The sequence below is a fragment of the Petaurus breviceps genome, unplaced genomic scaffold (assembly GCF_028583685.1).
Source record: "Petaurus breviceps papuanus isolate PSGF00001 unplaced genomic scaffold, PetGlider_PUasm1.0 90895, whole genome shotgun sequence".
NCBI lineage: Eukaryota > Metazoa > Chordata > Mammalia > Diprotodontia > Petauridae > Petaurus > Petaurus breviceps.
In genome coordinates this window covers 33672333-33688400 of record NW_027187372.1, presented here as the reverse complement: position 1 = coordinate 33688400, position 16068 = coordinate 33672333, and the positions used below count along the sequence as shown (strand labels likewise).

Genomic DNA, 16068 nt, shown 5'->3' with positions numbered 1-16068 from the left:
TGGGCCAGGATTTCAGACTGTGAGGCTGTCTTGCTTTGGCCTCCAGGACATGTCTCTTTTTATCCCTGTATGTCAGTTTCTTCTTCAATGCTTTCCCTTTCTTCTACCCAAACTTGTCCCTGATCCCCAGGGGAAGTTAATAAGGAGGAACAGGGTAATATTCCTCAAAGCTGGAAACTCATGAGCATTGATTACTTTTTTTTTTTTTAATAAGCAATCGGGGTTAAGTAACTTGCTCAAGGTTACATGGCCAGTTATTATTTCTGGGTGTGGTGCTGAGTATCTGAGCCCGGATTTGATCCAGGTCATCCCGACACTGGAGCTGGTGCTCTTACTCGCTGAGCCACCTGGCCGCCCCTCAGTGATTACTTTCAGTATTAAGTCTTGGTTCTTTCCCATCGTTAACAAAAAAAGGCTCATACAACCCCTAAAGGATTGGACGTGGCCACGGGAATGGAGATTTACCCACCAGAATGTTGGCAGCAATCACATCAGGATCATCACATACAGATTCCACAAAGAATACCTGAAGAGGAGGGGGATAGAGCAGTGGTGAGCAGCATGAAAGGGCTATTAGCTAAAAACACACTCTTTCTTCCCCTAGGCATCCCTTGGGGAGAATGGCATTCAAAAATAACATTTTATATGTATTTCGTGGATAGATAGATATAGAGATAGATAGAAACAGAGATATGTGTGTGCATATGTACATTTGTATACATACATGTGTATATGTGTGTGTATGTTTATACACACAGACATATATGTATAGATATAAAACCAGATTCCCAGGACCTCAGGCACACAGGCCATGAGTCTAAGAAAGAAACAAAAGTACTCTAGGATTGGAGACCAGACCCAAGGGAAGAGTCGTAAACACCTAATTCCTTCCTCACCCACTCCCCAGGCCCACTGCCCTGGCATCTTGAGCCAGACCCAACCTTGAAGGCATTCTCCTTGGCAAAGTTCAAGATCAGGTCCCTTCTTTCCCGAGTGGTATTGGTAGCATCAAATACCTGGGGAAGAAAGCACATGATGAGAATTGGAGGGGGCAAGGGAGAGTATGGAAAGGGGATACCTGTTACCTGAGTGGAAACTCAAGATGGAGCTGAAGAGGGGGGAGATGAGCTGAGTGTGGAGGAGGGTGGAAGAAGATGGGCAATGCTTACCGCAATCTGACCACATTCATAAGTGAAATACGCCTTAACATCTTGTAGAGCCACCAGGGCACACTGTCTGCAAAAAGAGAGAAGGAGTGAGGCAGGTGTCCTAGAAGATTACACAGTGACAAAAGGGGAAATGGCAAAATCGGATCAGTTAGAGACACGTTGGCTCACTCTGCTCCCCTCACCTTTCTAGTCTGTCCCCTGATTCACATTCTTAGTTCCTCCTTTAAGACCTTTTGAATCCTCCCCTCCAGATCAGACTCAAGCACCTATTTGGAGCCAGTATCAAGAAGGCAGGAATGATTAGATTTTAATGTCAGAGGCTTCTTTAGTCTCACTCCTTTGTCCTCAGAGCCTTTGGGTTCCTGGCTTGATCAATTTTCCTTGGAAATCCTTAGGATCTACTGTCTAAAAGGAAAGCCAATGTCTGCCCTGCCCATTCCTCTTTGTGGTCGTGGATTGCCAATGCCCCTGCCTCATGGAAATGGACTTACTTTCGGATCTTCATGGCCTCTTCATTGTCATGCCGGAAGAAGTCATAGGATTTATATGATTTGACTGCTTCACGTCGATACACCCCGAGATTAAAAACTGTGGAAAAAGTTCTACCCTTTAGCTCCTAAATGCCATAATAGCCCCAGTGTCAATGGGGTGGGGGTGGGGGGGGGTCCATGGGTTAGAAATCAGTCATTCCCCAGACCAGGTTAATCTATCCAGGATTGAAGACCAGGACAAGAAATACTGGTCCAACCTGCCCTGCCCCCCAACTCCCATCTCTGCCCTCCCCCAGTCTGTTCCAAGCCTAGGAACAGAGATGTTCCTCCCTACCCCCACCCTTAACCCCAGTCAACCACTTCAGAAAATAACTTTAAGTTTACCAAGGGGCAGGGAAGGACATTGAGCTGCCAGACTTGTGGAGCACTGGTACTGCCTGGTATGGAAATCTGGGAGCATGGAAACTGAATCCCCAAGCCCAAGAGACCTCTAAGCCCCCTAAACAAAGGACCAAAAACCGAAGTCCTCTCTATCCTTCCCCTTCTCCAGGGTACTCTACCTACAGACTAAACCGCTTACCTTTGGTGGGTACCCCAATCCAGTTGAGGTAGCGGGTGAGTTTCTTGGATACATAGGTCTTGCCCCGGGCTGGCAGGCCAATCATGACAATAAGTGTTGGGGAGTTCGTCATGTAGGAGGCCCATGCTACAAGGAAAGGGGAGGGAAGCCAAAGGGATCAGAGAGGGTAGATAGGAAGGCTGTGGAGATGCCTGCTGAACTTGTCTGATACAAGGCAGATCAAATTGTTGGGGGAACAGTAAGAGCTGACATTTTCATATTACCTTACGGTAATTTCATGTTAACTGATGATTACATTTAGCACAGAAGCAGGATGTGAACCCAGGTCCCCTGACTCCATATTCAGTGCTCATTCCACTGGACCAAGTAAGGCAATTTACATGTATGACCTTGTTAGAGCTTCATGGAACCCTATGAAACAGGAACTATAGACAATATGACCTTCATTTTGCAGAAAAGGAAAATGGGAATCAGGGAGGATAAGCAATCATTTGTCCAAGGTCCAATCATTTGTCCAGAACTAGTAAGTGTCACAGGCAAGATCTGAACACAGGTCTCTCCTGACTCCCAGTCCAATGCCCTTTGTACTCCACCATGCCACTCCCTACCTGTTAAAGAGTTTGGGCCTCTTTCTTTTCAAATATCTGAAGACAGCTCAGCATCAGGAGAGACAGATGAAAGAGAGGAAAGAAAAAGAGGGGGCCTGATGGAATGACCTGCCTAGTAACCAAGGAACTGAAGAAGACCTCTGGTACCAAATGATCCTAAGAGGTAATTATCCTTGTCTTCCCCTCCCCAAAATTCCCTTGCCTTTTAGTAGGTTCTCTTTATAATGGAGTCAAATTCCAGAACTGGTCATAATATCCCTAGTAGTGAAAAATCATTTTCTGTTTTCCTCAATGCTCCTACCCTCTCAGGATTGTCTGTACACCATGGAGTCATAGAACACCAGCCCAAGCTACCACTCCTAAAGGAGGCAATATAGTGAAACAGGAAAAATGCTAGGTTTGAAGTCTGAAGGTATATGTCCTAATCCTGGTTCTGCTTGGGCAGCAAGATGGCAGAGTGGATAGAGCTCCTTGTCTTGGAGTCAGGAAAACCTGAGTTCAAATCCAGTCTCAGACACTTCCTAACTGTGTGACCCTGGGCAAGTCACTTAAAATCTCTTTTTGCCTCAGTTTTCTTAACTGTAAAATGGGGATAAAAATAGCACCTACCTTCTAGGGTCATTGTGAGGATCAAGTGATATAATAATAGTCAAGCACTTAGTACAGTGCCCGGCACATAGTTAGAACTAGATAACTGTTAGCTATTGTTATAATTATTAATAATCCCTGGTATGAATGACTCTGGTTAATTCACTTGACCTCCTGGCTTCAGTTTCTTCATCTGTACAATTTTAAACTATTTTGTTTTTGTCTTTGTATTACTGGTGCTTAGCACAGAACCTTATGCAGTAGGTTCTTAACAAATGTTGAACTCAAGCATTTTCTTGGATCTGTGAAATAAGAGGTGTTAGACTAGATGATCTCCAAGGTCCCTTTTAGCTCTAAAGCCTCTGAATTGGCCTCTGAGGTCAAAGCTCTGAGCCCCCCAAGATCAGATCTAGGTTGTGGCAGAATCTCCATTATCTTCTGTCTAGTCCAAAGGATGACACAAGACATAGATGAAGGTGTGATGGCCCCTGAAGGAACCTTAAGGTAATAAAGAACACTGGTGCACAATTTGGTCTGATTTAATGGTTAGAATGCAAAGCAGAACACTTTGGACATAGTCACAATTTTTATTAGTCACAGTAATAATCCCTCCTGATTTTTCAAAGTATTTGTAGCCAAAGTATTCTCTCATTTGTCCTCATCCCAAGATTTCAGATTTCATTATTTTGCCAAGAAATATTGATTAGGCAGATGCTGCCACCAGGAGTCCTCATCTTGGTTCTGTCCACCAGATGCTGATCCCCACCGCCTCCTCCGTTGTCGCTTCCAGCCCAGGCATCTGTGGCCATGGCTAACCCCAACATGTACTTCAACATTGTCGTCGTCATTGATAAGCCTCTGGGCCAGATTACTTTCGAGTTCTTTGCAGATAAGGTTCCTGAGACAGGAGGAAACTTATGTGCTCTTAGCACTGGAGAGAAGGGTTTTGGTTACAAGAGATCCTGCTTCCACAGAATCATTCCTGGGTTCATGTGCACATGCCATAATGGCATTGGTGGCAAGTCCATCTACGGGAAGAAATTTGCTGATGAGAACTTTATCCTGAGGTATACTGGCCCTGGCATCTTGTCCATGGCAAATGCTGGACCCAAAACAAATGGCTCCCAGTTTTTCATCTGTACTGCTAAGTCTGATTGGTTGGATGGCAAGTATGTAGTCTTTGGCCAGGTAAAAGAAGGCATGAACATTGTGGAATACATGGAGCATTTCGGTTCTTGGGATGGCAAGACCAGAAAGAAGATCACTGTCGCTGACTGTGGATAACTTTCATAAGATTTTGTTTGTTTGTTTTTTGTCTTAACGATCAAACCATTCCTCTGTAGTTGGAGAGAGCACCTCCAACCCTCAAATCCCATTTGCTCTTATACTCTGTAATTCTTGTGCTCTCACTTGTTGCAGTGTTCTTTGGATTTCATTTCCTTTTTCCTTCCACAAGTCTGGCTAGACAACAGAGTTAAGTTTATGAAATAAAAACTAAACTACAAAAAAGGGAATGTTGATTAATTGCCAGGTACTTTTCTAGGTCCCTAGGTAGGGGTTTTTAACCTGGGGATAAATTTCAAGAAGTTCCATGAACCTAAAAAAAATTAATGATAACTGTATTTCAATGTAATTAGTTTCCTTTGTAATCCTCTGTTTTATTTTATGCATTTTAAAACATTATCCTGGAGGCAGAACCAAAATGGTAGAGTCAAGGCATAGGGACCCACCTGAGTTCTCCCAAATTCCCCTGCAAACAACTTTAAAATAAGACCTCATGTACATTCTGGAGTGGCAGAGCCAACAAAAGGATGGGGTGAAACAATTTTCCAGCCCAAAACAACTTAAGAGGTTAGCAGGAAAGGTCTGCCTCACTGGGTGAGAGTGAAGCACAGTTCAGAGCAGGCCTTAGGTGTGACTGAATTGGCAGCAGCTTCCGGAGCTCTCAGCTCACAGATTTTAAGGGGGTCAGACAGCTGGTCAGAAGTACGCTGCAGGACGCTTTCTCAGCACTGGATGCAGGTCTCTGTTGCATTGACCATACATGATTTTGGGTTGCAGTATCAGGGTGAGGAGGAGTACTAGTATATTGGACATAGTTCCAGGGTGGAAAAGAGTGCTTGTGGCTGCTCACAGACCAGAGATTAGGTCAAGAGAACAGTGACCACACCTCTCCTTAGATCATAGAAACTTTGGAAAAATGAAAACTTATAGACGCCCAGAACTAGCTCTGAAAACAGCAGCATGAAAAACCTGAAGCTTGGAGTGGTGTCCCCTCCACCCTTGGAACAGAGCCCAACTTTAGCATCAAGTAAAGTAAAGAAATAGGTTAGAAAAATGAACAAACAAAAGAACCTGACCACAGAAAGTTACTATGGTGTCAGGGAAGATCAAAACACAAACTGGGAAGAAAATGATGAAATCAAAATAGCTATGTCCAAAGCCTCAAAGAAAAAAAATATGACTTGGTCTCAGGCCCCAAAAATATTCCTAGAAGAGCTCAAAAGGATTTAAAAATCAACTAAGAGAGGTAAAGGAAAAATTGTGAAAAGAAATGATAGTGACACAAGAAAATAATGAAAAGTCAACAGCTTGGTAAAGGAGGCAAAAAAAATACTGAAGAAAATAACAACTTAAGGAAACAGAATTGGCCAAATGGCAAAAGAGACACAAAGTCCACTGAAGGGAAGAACTCCTTAAAAAGCAAATTTTGCTACATGGAAAAGGGGGTACAAAAGCTCACTGAAGAAAATAGTTCCTTAAAAATTAGAATTGGGCAACTGAAAGTTACTGACTCCATGAAAAATCAAGAAACAATAAAACAGGGGTGGCTAGGTGGCTCAATGAATAAAGCACTGGCCCTGGAAGTCAGCAGGACCTGAGTTCAAATTCAGCCTCAGACACTTAACACTTACTAGCTGTGTGACCAAGTCACTTAACCCCAATTGCCCTGCCTTCCCCCATTCCAAAAAAAAAAAAGAAACAATAAAACAAAATAAAAAATATGAAAAAACAGAATAAATGTGAACTATCTCATTGGAAAAACATCTGTCCTGGAAAATAGATCCAGAAGAGATACTTTAAGAATCATCAAACTACCTGGAAGTCATAATTTACAAAAAAGAGCCCAGATATCATATTCCAAGAAATTATCAAGGAAAACTGCTTTGATATCCTAGAACAAAAGGGTAAGATAGAAATTGAAAAAATCCACTGATCATCCCCTGAAAGAGATCTCAAAATGAAAAGTATAGCCATATTCCAGTGCTTCCATATCAAGAAGAAAATATTGATAGCAGTCAGAAAGAAACAATTCAAATATTGTGGAGTCATAGTCAGGAGAATACAAGATTTAGCAGCTTCTACATTAAAGTATTATGGGGCTTAGAATATGATATTCTGGAGGGCATGGGAGCTAGGATTACAACCAAGAATCACCTACCCTGAAAAATTGAGTATACTCTTTCAGCAGAAAAAAAGGATATTTAATGAAACAGAGGACTTTCAAGTATTCCTGATGAAAAGACCAGAGCTAAATAGAAAATGTGATTTTCAAATATAAGACTTGTGAGAAGCATAAAAAGGTAAACAGGAAAGATAAACCATAAGACATACAATAAGGTAAAACTGTTTATATTCACACATGGGAAGGAGATACTTGTAACTCCTAAGAACTTCATCATTATTAGGGCAGTTAGACAGAAGGCACAAGTGTAAGTTTACTATAATGGGATATCTAAAAAAATAAAATTAAGGGGTGAGAAAGGGGGATACACTGAGGGAAAGGAATGGGGCAAATTATCTCACATAAAAGAGGGGCAAAAGAGCTTTTATAATGGAAGGAAAGATGGGGTTGGGGTGGCAGATAATGTTTGAACCTTACTCTCATTGGAATTGACTCAAAAAGGGAATAACCCAGTTGGGTACAGAAGACTATCTTACCCTACAGGGAAGAAGGAGGGGAAGTAGATAAGAGAAGGAAGGAAGCTGAAAGAAGGTAGAGGGAACTGGGGGGAAATGATCAGAAGCAAAATACTTTTGAGGAGAGGCAGGGTGAAAGTGGAAAGCGAGAAAGATAAACAGAGGGGAAATACACAGTAATCATAACTGTGAAAAAATTTTTACAGCATGCTTCTCTGACAAAGGCCTCATTTCTCAAATATATAGAGAACCGAGTCAAATTTATAAGAATATAAGTCATTCTCCAATTGATAAATGGTCAAAGAATATGAACAGGCAGTTTTCAGAAGAAATTAAACTATCTACAGTCATATGAAAAAATGCTCTTAATCCCTATTGATTAGAGAAATGCACATTTAAAGAACTCTGACATACCACCTCACACTTATCTGGTTAATATGACAGAAAACAAAAATGATAAATTCTGGAGGGGATATGGGAAAACTGGGACACTAACATGCTGATGGTACAGTTGTGGACTGATCCAACTATTCGGGAGTGCTGGAATTATGCCTAAAAAGCTAAAAAAAAACAAACTGTTCATATCTTTTGATCCTGTAATACCACTACTAGGTCTGTATCCCAAAGAGATGGAAAAAGAAAAAAAAAGAAAAGGACCTATATGTATAAAAATATTTATAGCAACTCTTCTTGGAAATTGAGGGGAAGCCCATCAATTGGGGAATGGCTGAATAAGTTGTGGTACATGATTGTAAGGGCATACTATTATGCTATAAAAAAATGATGCATAGGATGCTTTCAGAAAAACTTGGAAAGACTTACATAAACTGATACAAAGTCAAGTGAGCAGAACCTGAAGAATGTTGTACACAGTAACAGCAATACTGTAACAAAGATCAATGGTGAATGACTTAGCTATTCTCAGCAATACAATGTTCCAAGACAATTCCAAAGGACTTATGATGAAAAATGCTATCCACCTCCAGAGAAAGGACTGATGGAGTCTCAACGCAGATTTTAGAAACTTTTAAAAAATTGTCTTTATTTTCCTCAGGCTTTTTTTTTTAGTCTGTGTTTTCTTTTATAATATGACTAATATGGAAATATGTTTTGTATGACCACACATGTAAAACCTATATCAAATTGCTTGCCTTCTCAATGAATAGAAAGGGAGAGAGAATTTGGAACTCAAAAATTTTTTAAAAATGAATGTTAAAAAGTGTTTTTACATGTAATTAGAAAAAAAAACATAAAATATTTTTGAAAAGAAAAAAAAATCATTATCCTGAGAAAGGACAAACTTCACCAGAGTACCAAAGGGAAACATGACACAAAAAAAGGTTAAGAACTTTTGCACTAGGAATACAGAAATGAAAAAGTTCCTGCCTTCAAGGGTCTTATATATACTTATAGTCTTTATATGTATATATATATATAGTCTTATATATACTGCAAGTGTATATCATGTCCATAGAAAAGAGAAATAAAATATATACAGGGTAAATACAAAGTAATGGTGGCAAGGGGCGGGAGGAATAATAATAATCTCTCCTTCCATTAAAATGACAGTAAAAGGAGGCCCAGAGGGGTTAAGATGACTGTGAACCTAGATCACAAGGTAACTCAAGAACAGAACCAGGCAGGAACCTTGACCCTTCCAACCTTTGAACAAAGCAAAAATCCCTTTTGCTGCTTCCACCTGAAGTAGCCCCAGTCTCCTACATTGTCCTCTGGTGACCTGTGCCTGGGAACAAAGCCCAAAGCTGGAGTCATCTTTCAAGGTCTGATTTTATAGTTTGCCTTAGTGTAGAGGTCCAGGCTAGGGGGGAGGGCAAAAGGTGAAGAAGGTGTGGAATAAGGAGGGGGAGAGTTAGTAAGGAGAAGGCCTTTGACCTCATCCTCAGGAAGATTCCTCCCGAGGAGCTAGAGTCAGGCCTGCCTGCCTGCCTGCCTCCCTACATTTAATGGTAATTTAATGGTGCTTCTCCTACGAATGTTAGTATTGCTTGTGGTGAGCCTAGAGAACTAAGATGTAAATGTTTTATAAAAAAAAAAGGGGGAATATCAAAGTAGTTGCTGTTTTAAATAATCAAAGAGGAGGAATGATTTTTCCCCTAAAAAAACTTTTTTTTCCCATATTAGATAGAAAGCCTGTATGATATGAAACAAAGAATAGAAAAATATGAAACGAGTAGAAAATGTATGGGATTAGAATGTGGGCTCAAAATCAGACCCTACTGCTTACTAGCTATATGGCCTTAGGCAAATCATTTCCCTTCCTGGCCTTTAGCATCTTCATCTGTACAATGAGCAGTTTTTATACTCTGTGATTTCTAGGGCCCCTTCTATTTCTAAAATCCTCCCATCCTGAAGACTAGGGGAAACTGATACAGTATAGTTGCAGACACCAGAATGGCAACATTTTTTCCTCTTTGGTGAAAAAATGACAAGAAAAGTTTTTGGTAAGGAGTGGAACAGATGGGGTCTCAGTGGAATGGGAAGTATAGATATCTTGTACAAGTGAAAGGCAGGTACCTGTTGGAAAGTCAGGTCCCAGGGAGTTTCTTGAATCAAATCAAAGTCAAATGACTTGCCTAGGGCCACAAAGCTAGTAAGTTTTAGGGATAGGATTTAAACCCAAGTCTTCCAGACTTCCAAGCTCAGCACTGCACACACTACACTTTGCTACCTCTGTTTCCCAAGAGAGAAAGCACTTTCTGCCCCCAAACATTACAACAGATGAATGAAGGTGGAGTGAGAGACTCCTTGAGGATAAATTCATAACAAAGGAAAAATAATTTTATTTCCTACCTCTTATTTCTTTTCGAATTTCTTTTCTCTAACTCCTATTTAGGATCTCTGAGCTATGGTAACCATCTTTCTATTCTCAGCAGAGCATGGCTCAGCAATGCTGCTCAATGGCCCCAAACAGATGGCTATTTTCAGATATAAGTGGCTAAACCCCTGAGTCCTCACTTTCTCCAGCTAAGGGGCCACGCATACTCCCCAGTCCTCCACTGCTCGGCTCATTACTCAGGCTACTTCTTTCTCCTAGACTAGCTTCACCCACACTTCACAGCCCATTAGGCACTTCCCCCAAAGGTCCTGTTCCCCTCTCCAGGGTCTTGAATCAACAGAGCTTGGGGGTTGCTCTAAAGCTCCCGAGAATACAGCTGCTCAGTGTTTACCAAACCAAGCTGAGCCTGCTAATGGCTGGTGAAAACAGCACTTGCTCCCACCTAAAATTTGTCACTCAGGACTGACAGACTGCAGAAATAAACTATGCTTCCTTTCTCATTCATTCACTCAGACAGCCACAGCTACCAACTTAGAACATGTTGTCCTATCTCTAATACATTAAATTCCAAGGGCCTGCAGGCATCACATCAAATGACTCCAATTCTCTCTTCCTCCAAACTGATCCTTAACTAAAACCTCTAAAAATTGCAGAAATCTCAAAAAAAATCCTTCCCCTTTTCTCCCCATTCTCCATTAGAGTCTAAGCTGCTTTCTCAATCATAAACTCATTTTCTCATAACTTCCTTAAAGGGAAATGGGGGTAGAGCAACTATAAAACTTCTGTTTTATAGATGGGAAAACTGACTTGCACGGAATTTCTGTCTGGGAGAGAACTCTGACTAAAATTCAATTCTTCTGACTCTCCATCCATTACTAGTCACTAACCCACTCAACCTCTTGTCAGAACTCCTACCAAGACCCCGAAGACCCTTTCCCTAAGACAGGATTCAGATCATAAATGGCACCTTGTTCTTGTTTGGGCCAAACTGAGCTATTCAAGGGAAAAAAAAACTTAAGGAACTCCTATTCTGAGTTCCCCAACTGAAACAAGACCACTGAGAATATAGGCTCTAGGATTCCACTTTGTTGCCCTCAGGCCTTCTCTCCCCTCCCCTCTCTGTCACCTTTCCAGAGTCCAAGTTGACCTACACTGGGGTAATTAGGTAGCTAAGGGATAATAGCTGAGCTATTAATAAACTGGCTGAGGGTGTGAACAAGAAAGAGCCATGGGACCCTTTTATAATATGCAGAGAGGCAGCAAGGAAAAGAAAACAAGCCTTCAAATACTCTCTCAGCTTAATTTTTCCCTTGGACAGTGGTTGTCTCAGATTTCAATCCTGGGGGACGGGAAACTCAGACGTACTGCCAGTGAAACAGGACAGTTCACTGTACTTTAGGACAACCCAACAGCAGGTGCCTGCAAGGGGGGAGAGGAGATAAAAAGTTAGGAAGAGGAAGGGGAAAGGTCAAGACAGGAGAAGGGGAGATAGGACCAGGGATGAGTAAGGACAGGGTTCTTTTGTTCCCATTAGACCTGAAAACTCTGGGGGAAGTTCCCCAGGGACACAAAGAACCAAACCTTCCAGACTGACATATAAGAGGAAGGGAAAGATCTGAGTGGGATGATTAGCATAAAGAAGTTAGAGCTAGGGAAAAAAGTACTCTTCTTGGAGCAGCCAGAAGGACCTCATATCGAGGTTAGAGAACCCCAACAAAAACTCAGTTTCTGAGGAGTGTAAGTGCATAGCTCAACTTTTGGAAAGCCCAATATACACTAATGAGATTTTTGTTACTTTTTCTTTTCAGAATGACCTAAAAAGTTATCTGGTTCAACTTCCCTATTTGACAGATGAAGGAACTGAGGCCCAGAGAAGTGGAATCAGCAGCAGCCTAAAGTCACACAGAATGTTCTTTCCATGACACACCTTTATGGACCCCTAGATGCCAAGGCCCTCACTCCCAAATTCAACTTCTTTGTCTGTTTCCCTTTATAGAATATAAAGTCCTATTTGATGGCAGAAACTGTTTCATTTTTCTCTTGGCACAGTGCTTGGCACATAGAAGATGTTGAATAAATGCTTGTTGATTGACTTCCATATACCAGCTACAGGTCAGAAAACAGACATATCAAGAGGGTGATTGCCAAGAATGAAACAAAAATTTTGCAAAGGATGGTCCATTCACTTGGTAAATTGAATTCCTGCAGCGTTCCTTTAAATAGTGAGTTCTAGGACATTTATAGTACATTTACAAAAATTCATTTTACATATACCTTTCAGAAAGATACCCACTGTTTTAAGCAGAGGAAAGAGAGCATATTTTCTATGTTGACATTTTTATGCTACATGTTTAGCATGATGAGGCAGAGAGGAGAAGGTGACCCTGAAAAGATGAGCCAACCTTAGCTGTCCCTGTGGCCATACAACTCTAAAGAGCTTCATAAGAGCTCAGGGATGTGAGATTATCATCATTAATCATGAGACCATCAAGGTTGAGGCCCCAAGAACAGCTTTGAACATCAAACATCCATCCCTCCCCCATGTCTATCTCCTACTTTTATCTGCTATTAATAACTAGTAGAGTGAGAAAGCAATGAGCTGGCATACTTCTGGAGAGTGAGAGGTGGAGTAATTCATAGGTAAAAGTTAGAGGACTCTGTCTGGGTTCCCTGGGGAGTGGGGTTTCGGTCAAACATTAGCATGCTGAGTAGTGCCAGGAACCAAGGTGTGGACAGAGCCTTGAGAGATCAGATATGAAAATTCCAAGGCTAATTAATGGGAGTGGACAGAAAGGGCATGGGATGGAAGGAAGAAACAGAAATGCTACTGTGTTACTTCCCTATCTTCCCCATCTACCATCTGCATCTCCAACTTCTCAGATAGGCTAGAAAATGCTTGATTCATTGGCCCCTCTGAAAGTCAAGGGTGAGTAAATATGCAATTAACAAGAGTTAAATCTACAGCCAAGTGAAGCAGGGAAGCACCTTCATAGGATTAGAGACTTAGAACTACAGAGGACATTTAAGGTCATCAAATTCAACCTGTTCATTTTAGAAATAAGGGCACTGAGACACCAAGAAGTTGAGTGACTTGTCCATGATCACACTGCTAGTAATTGTCTGATAGGGGGCTTGAACCCAGGTCCAAGTCCAATGCCCTGCTTACTATGCCACACGGGAGGAATCCTGAGATTGGCAAAGAGTCAAGGTTAATACCAGAGATGTAGATTTGGAGCAAGGGGTAATAAATAGGGTGAGGTACCTACTTATTACAATGTTTCTAGTAGGTGGAAAAGGAAGGTAGTGATTTGTAACAAACTTTAGCCTAGCAAAGACCCAAACTGAAAAAAGTATCAGCTCTGCCTCCCTAGCCCATCTTGTCCTGTCCTGTCCTCCTTAATGGGAACATATCGTTATTTGCGCAGATAGAAAACTGATAGATAACTTGCTAAGCTGGGAGTGGAAATGATGGTAAGCATTCCTTCCCCTTGAACCCAGACCAGGAGACAGGGAAGGGCTGTAAAACACTATGAAGACCTGGGCCCAAACTGTGGTTCTGACACCTGTGTATCACTAGACAAGTGCTGCCTCTCTGTGTGTCAGTTTCATCTGTAAAGTGAGGGCATTTGATTAGGTGATCTCTAAGGGTCCTTCCTGGGCAGCAAAGTGGTACAGTGGATATAGGGCTGGGTCTAGAGTCAGGAAGACCTGAATTCAAATTTGGTCTGAGACATTTACTAGCTGTGTGACCCTGGGCAAGTCACTTAACCCTGGTTGCCTCAGTTTCCTCATATGTAAAATGAGTTAGAGAAGGAAATGGCAAACCACTCTAGTCTCTGCCAAGAAAACCCCAAATATGGTCATGAAGAGTCAGACACAACTGCAACAGATCAACAACAACAACAAAAGGTCCTTTCACCTCTAAATCCCTTTTTCTTTTGGTCCAGAGCTATGATTTCACTTGATTGAATGAATGATTACAACTTTCTCTGAAGATACAGACCAGGGTTCTGTAACTTCTATTTAAGTAAGTGACTTGCCCAGGGTTACACAGCTAGTGTAAGTCAGAGGCAAGACTTGAACCCAGTCCTCTGCCCACTACAGCACACTGCCTCTCCTGGATAAGCATCACTGACATTTATACAGCGCTTTAAAGGTTTGCAAAGACTTTCTTATCTCATTTTAGATATGAGAAAAGTGACTCAAAGATATTAAGTCCTATATTCATGGTCAACAAGCTAGTAAGTTTCAGAGGTGGTTAATCCTATGAGTCTATGACCTACCACAAGCAGAAGGTCCCCAAGGATAAACGCTCTCCTTGTTTCATAAACAGAAAATTCACCCATGAAAATGGGGAGGTGTGGAAGGCTTTGTTTTAAGTCACACAAGTGGCAAGTGCCTACTATGTGCCAAAGCACTCTACTAAGTGTTAAAGATGCAAAGAGAGGCAAAACAGCTCCTGACCACAAGCTCACATTCTAATGGAGAATACCACTGATAGATAACTAGGTACATTCAAGAAATATGCAGACTAGACAGAAGTTAGTTTCAGGGGAGAAGGTGCTAGCAGCTGGGAAGGAGGAAGGACCAGGAAAGACCTCCTAGAGAAGCTGGGATGTGAGCTGAGTCTTGATGTAGTCCAAGAACTAAGATACAAAGGTCAGGAAGGAGAGTATTTGGACAAGAGAGACAGCTAGCAACAAGATTTGGAGATGGGAGATGGTATGTTTAGGGAACAACAAGTTGGCCAGAGTTGATCAGCTCATAGACTATATTTAAGTGAATAAAGTGCAAGAAAATGGGAAAAGTAAGAAGGTGACAGGTTAAGAGCTTTAATGCCAGAGAACTTACTTTGATCTGGAATGTAATAGAGATCCCATGGCATTTGTTGAGTAAGGGGTGATATGACCACATCTATACTTTAGAAGATACTGGATTTTAGATTAGAAGATTTAGATTTTAGGGGTTTAGGGAAGATCAGTTGGCATGAAAAACTTGGGGCAGAGGAACCAGTTAAAAGGCTATTGGAAAAGCCCAAGGAGAGGGGGAATGAGAGTTTCACCTAGGGCAGAGGTTGTTTAAGTGAAAAGAAAGAAAAAATGCATATGAAAGTTGTTATGAAAGTTTGAAACTGCCAAGACTTGGTGACTGAACAAATATGTAGGGTTAGAGTAAGAAGATGAGGCTAACACTTTGGTTGCAGTCCTAGGTGGGACCCTTTATAGTAATAGGGATGTTTGGAAGACAGGAGGGTTTGAGGGGAGGAGGAAAGAATGATTTCTCTTTTGGACACTGTCAGAAGCAGGGAAAGGCCTTCCACTTTGACCACAAAAAGCTCAACCCTGGGACAGCACTGGTATCCTCAGGCTGTATACCAACAAGGTCATGATCACTAACATCTGTAAATCACTTTAAGGTTGGCAAAGGACTTTACATGCATTATTTTACACACATGTATCTGTAAGTCTATATATAATGTACATTAAACATACATTTCCTTGGAAGGACCACTGAACTCAGGGGACCTAGCTGAGCCCCAGCTCTGATATTTACTAACTGTGACTATGATTCTTAACCTCTCTGATTCCCAGTTTCCTGAAAAGGATAATATACTACCTGCCTCACATGGTTTGTGAGGGGGAAAGGCTATAAACTGGAATGGCATTATTCCCCAGTACTCACAGCACTTCTTCTCTGACTGCCTAAGATTAGTAGCCTGTAGAACATGACTGTTCTGTTCTGGGGTTGGCACCGGATTCCCAGACATGGCAGTTCAGTGACTCGAGGCCCTGGGGAGCTTCTGGAAGAGACAAAAGAGGAGGTAGGTGAAAGAAGGGAAGGAGCAAGACTCACACTCTCGATTCCCACCTCCCCCCCCCCCCCCCCCCCCCCCCCCCCCCCCCCCCCCACCCCC

The 16068-nt window shown here is 41.8% G+C and overlaps 1 protein-coding gene and 1 long non-coding RNA gene across 3 annotated transcripts in view; one reads left to right on the top strand and one right to left on the bottom strand.

Moving 5' to 3' along the window:
* Positions 1-12178, top strand: part of LOC138151221 (uncharacterized) — a 38485-nt gene extending 26307 nt beyond the window's left edge. Inside the window, exons 3-4 of the long non-coding RNA XR_011165763.1 lie at positions 2891-3011; positions 11963-12178. This is a non-coding gene — a long non-coding RNA (uncharacterized lncRNA). The remainder of the gene's footprint in view (positions 1-2890; positions 3012-11962) is intronic.
* The window catches only part of PFKFB2 (6-phosphofructo-2-kinase/fructose-2,6-biphosphatase 2), a 39689-nt gene that overhangs the window by 19219 nt on the left and 4402 nt on the right, over positions 1-16068 (bottom strand). For both annotated transcript variants that reach the window (XM_069074737.1, XM_069074738.1), the window contains exons 3-8: positions 15837-15954; positions 2241-2366; positions 1661-1757; positions 1170-1236; positions 942-1016; positions 470-526 (exon numbers count right to left, since the gene is read on the bottom strand). In XM_069074737.1, coding sequence (XP_068930838.1) covers positions 470-526; positions 942-1016; positions 1170-1236; positions 1661-1757; positions 2241-2366; positions 15837-15921 — 507 coding nt within the window. In that variant the 5' untranslated portion in view covers positions 15922-15954. The remainder of the gene's footprint in view (positions 1-469; positions 527-941; positions 1017-1169; positions 1237-1660; positions 1758-2240; positions 2367-15836; positions 15955-16068) is intronic.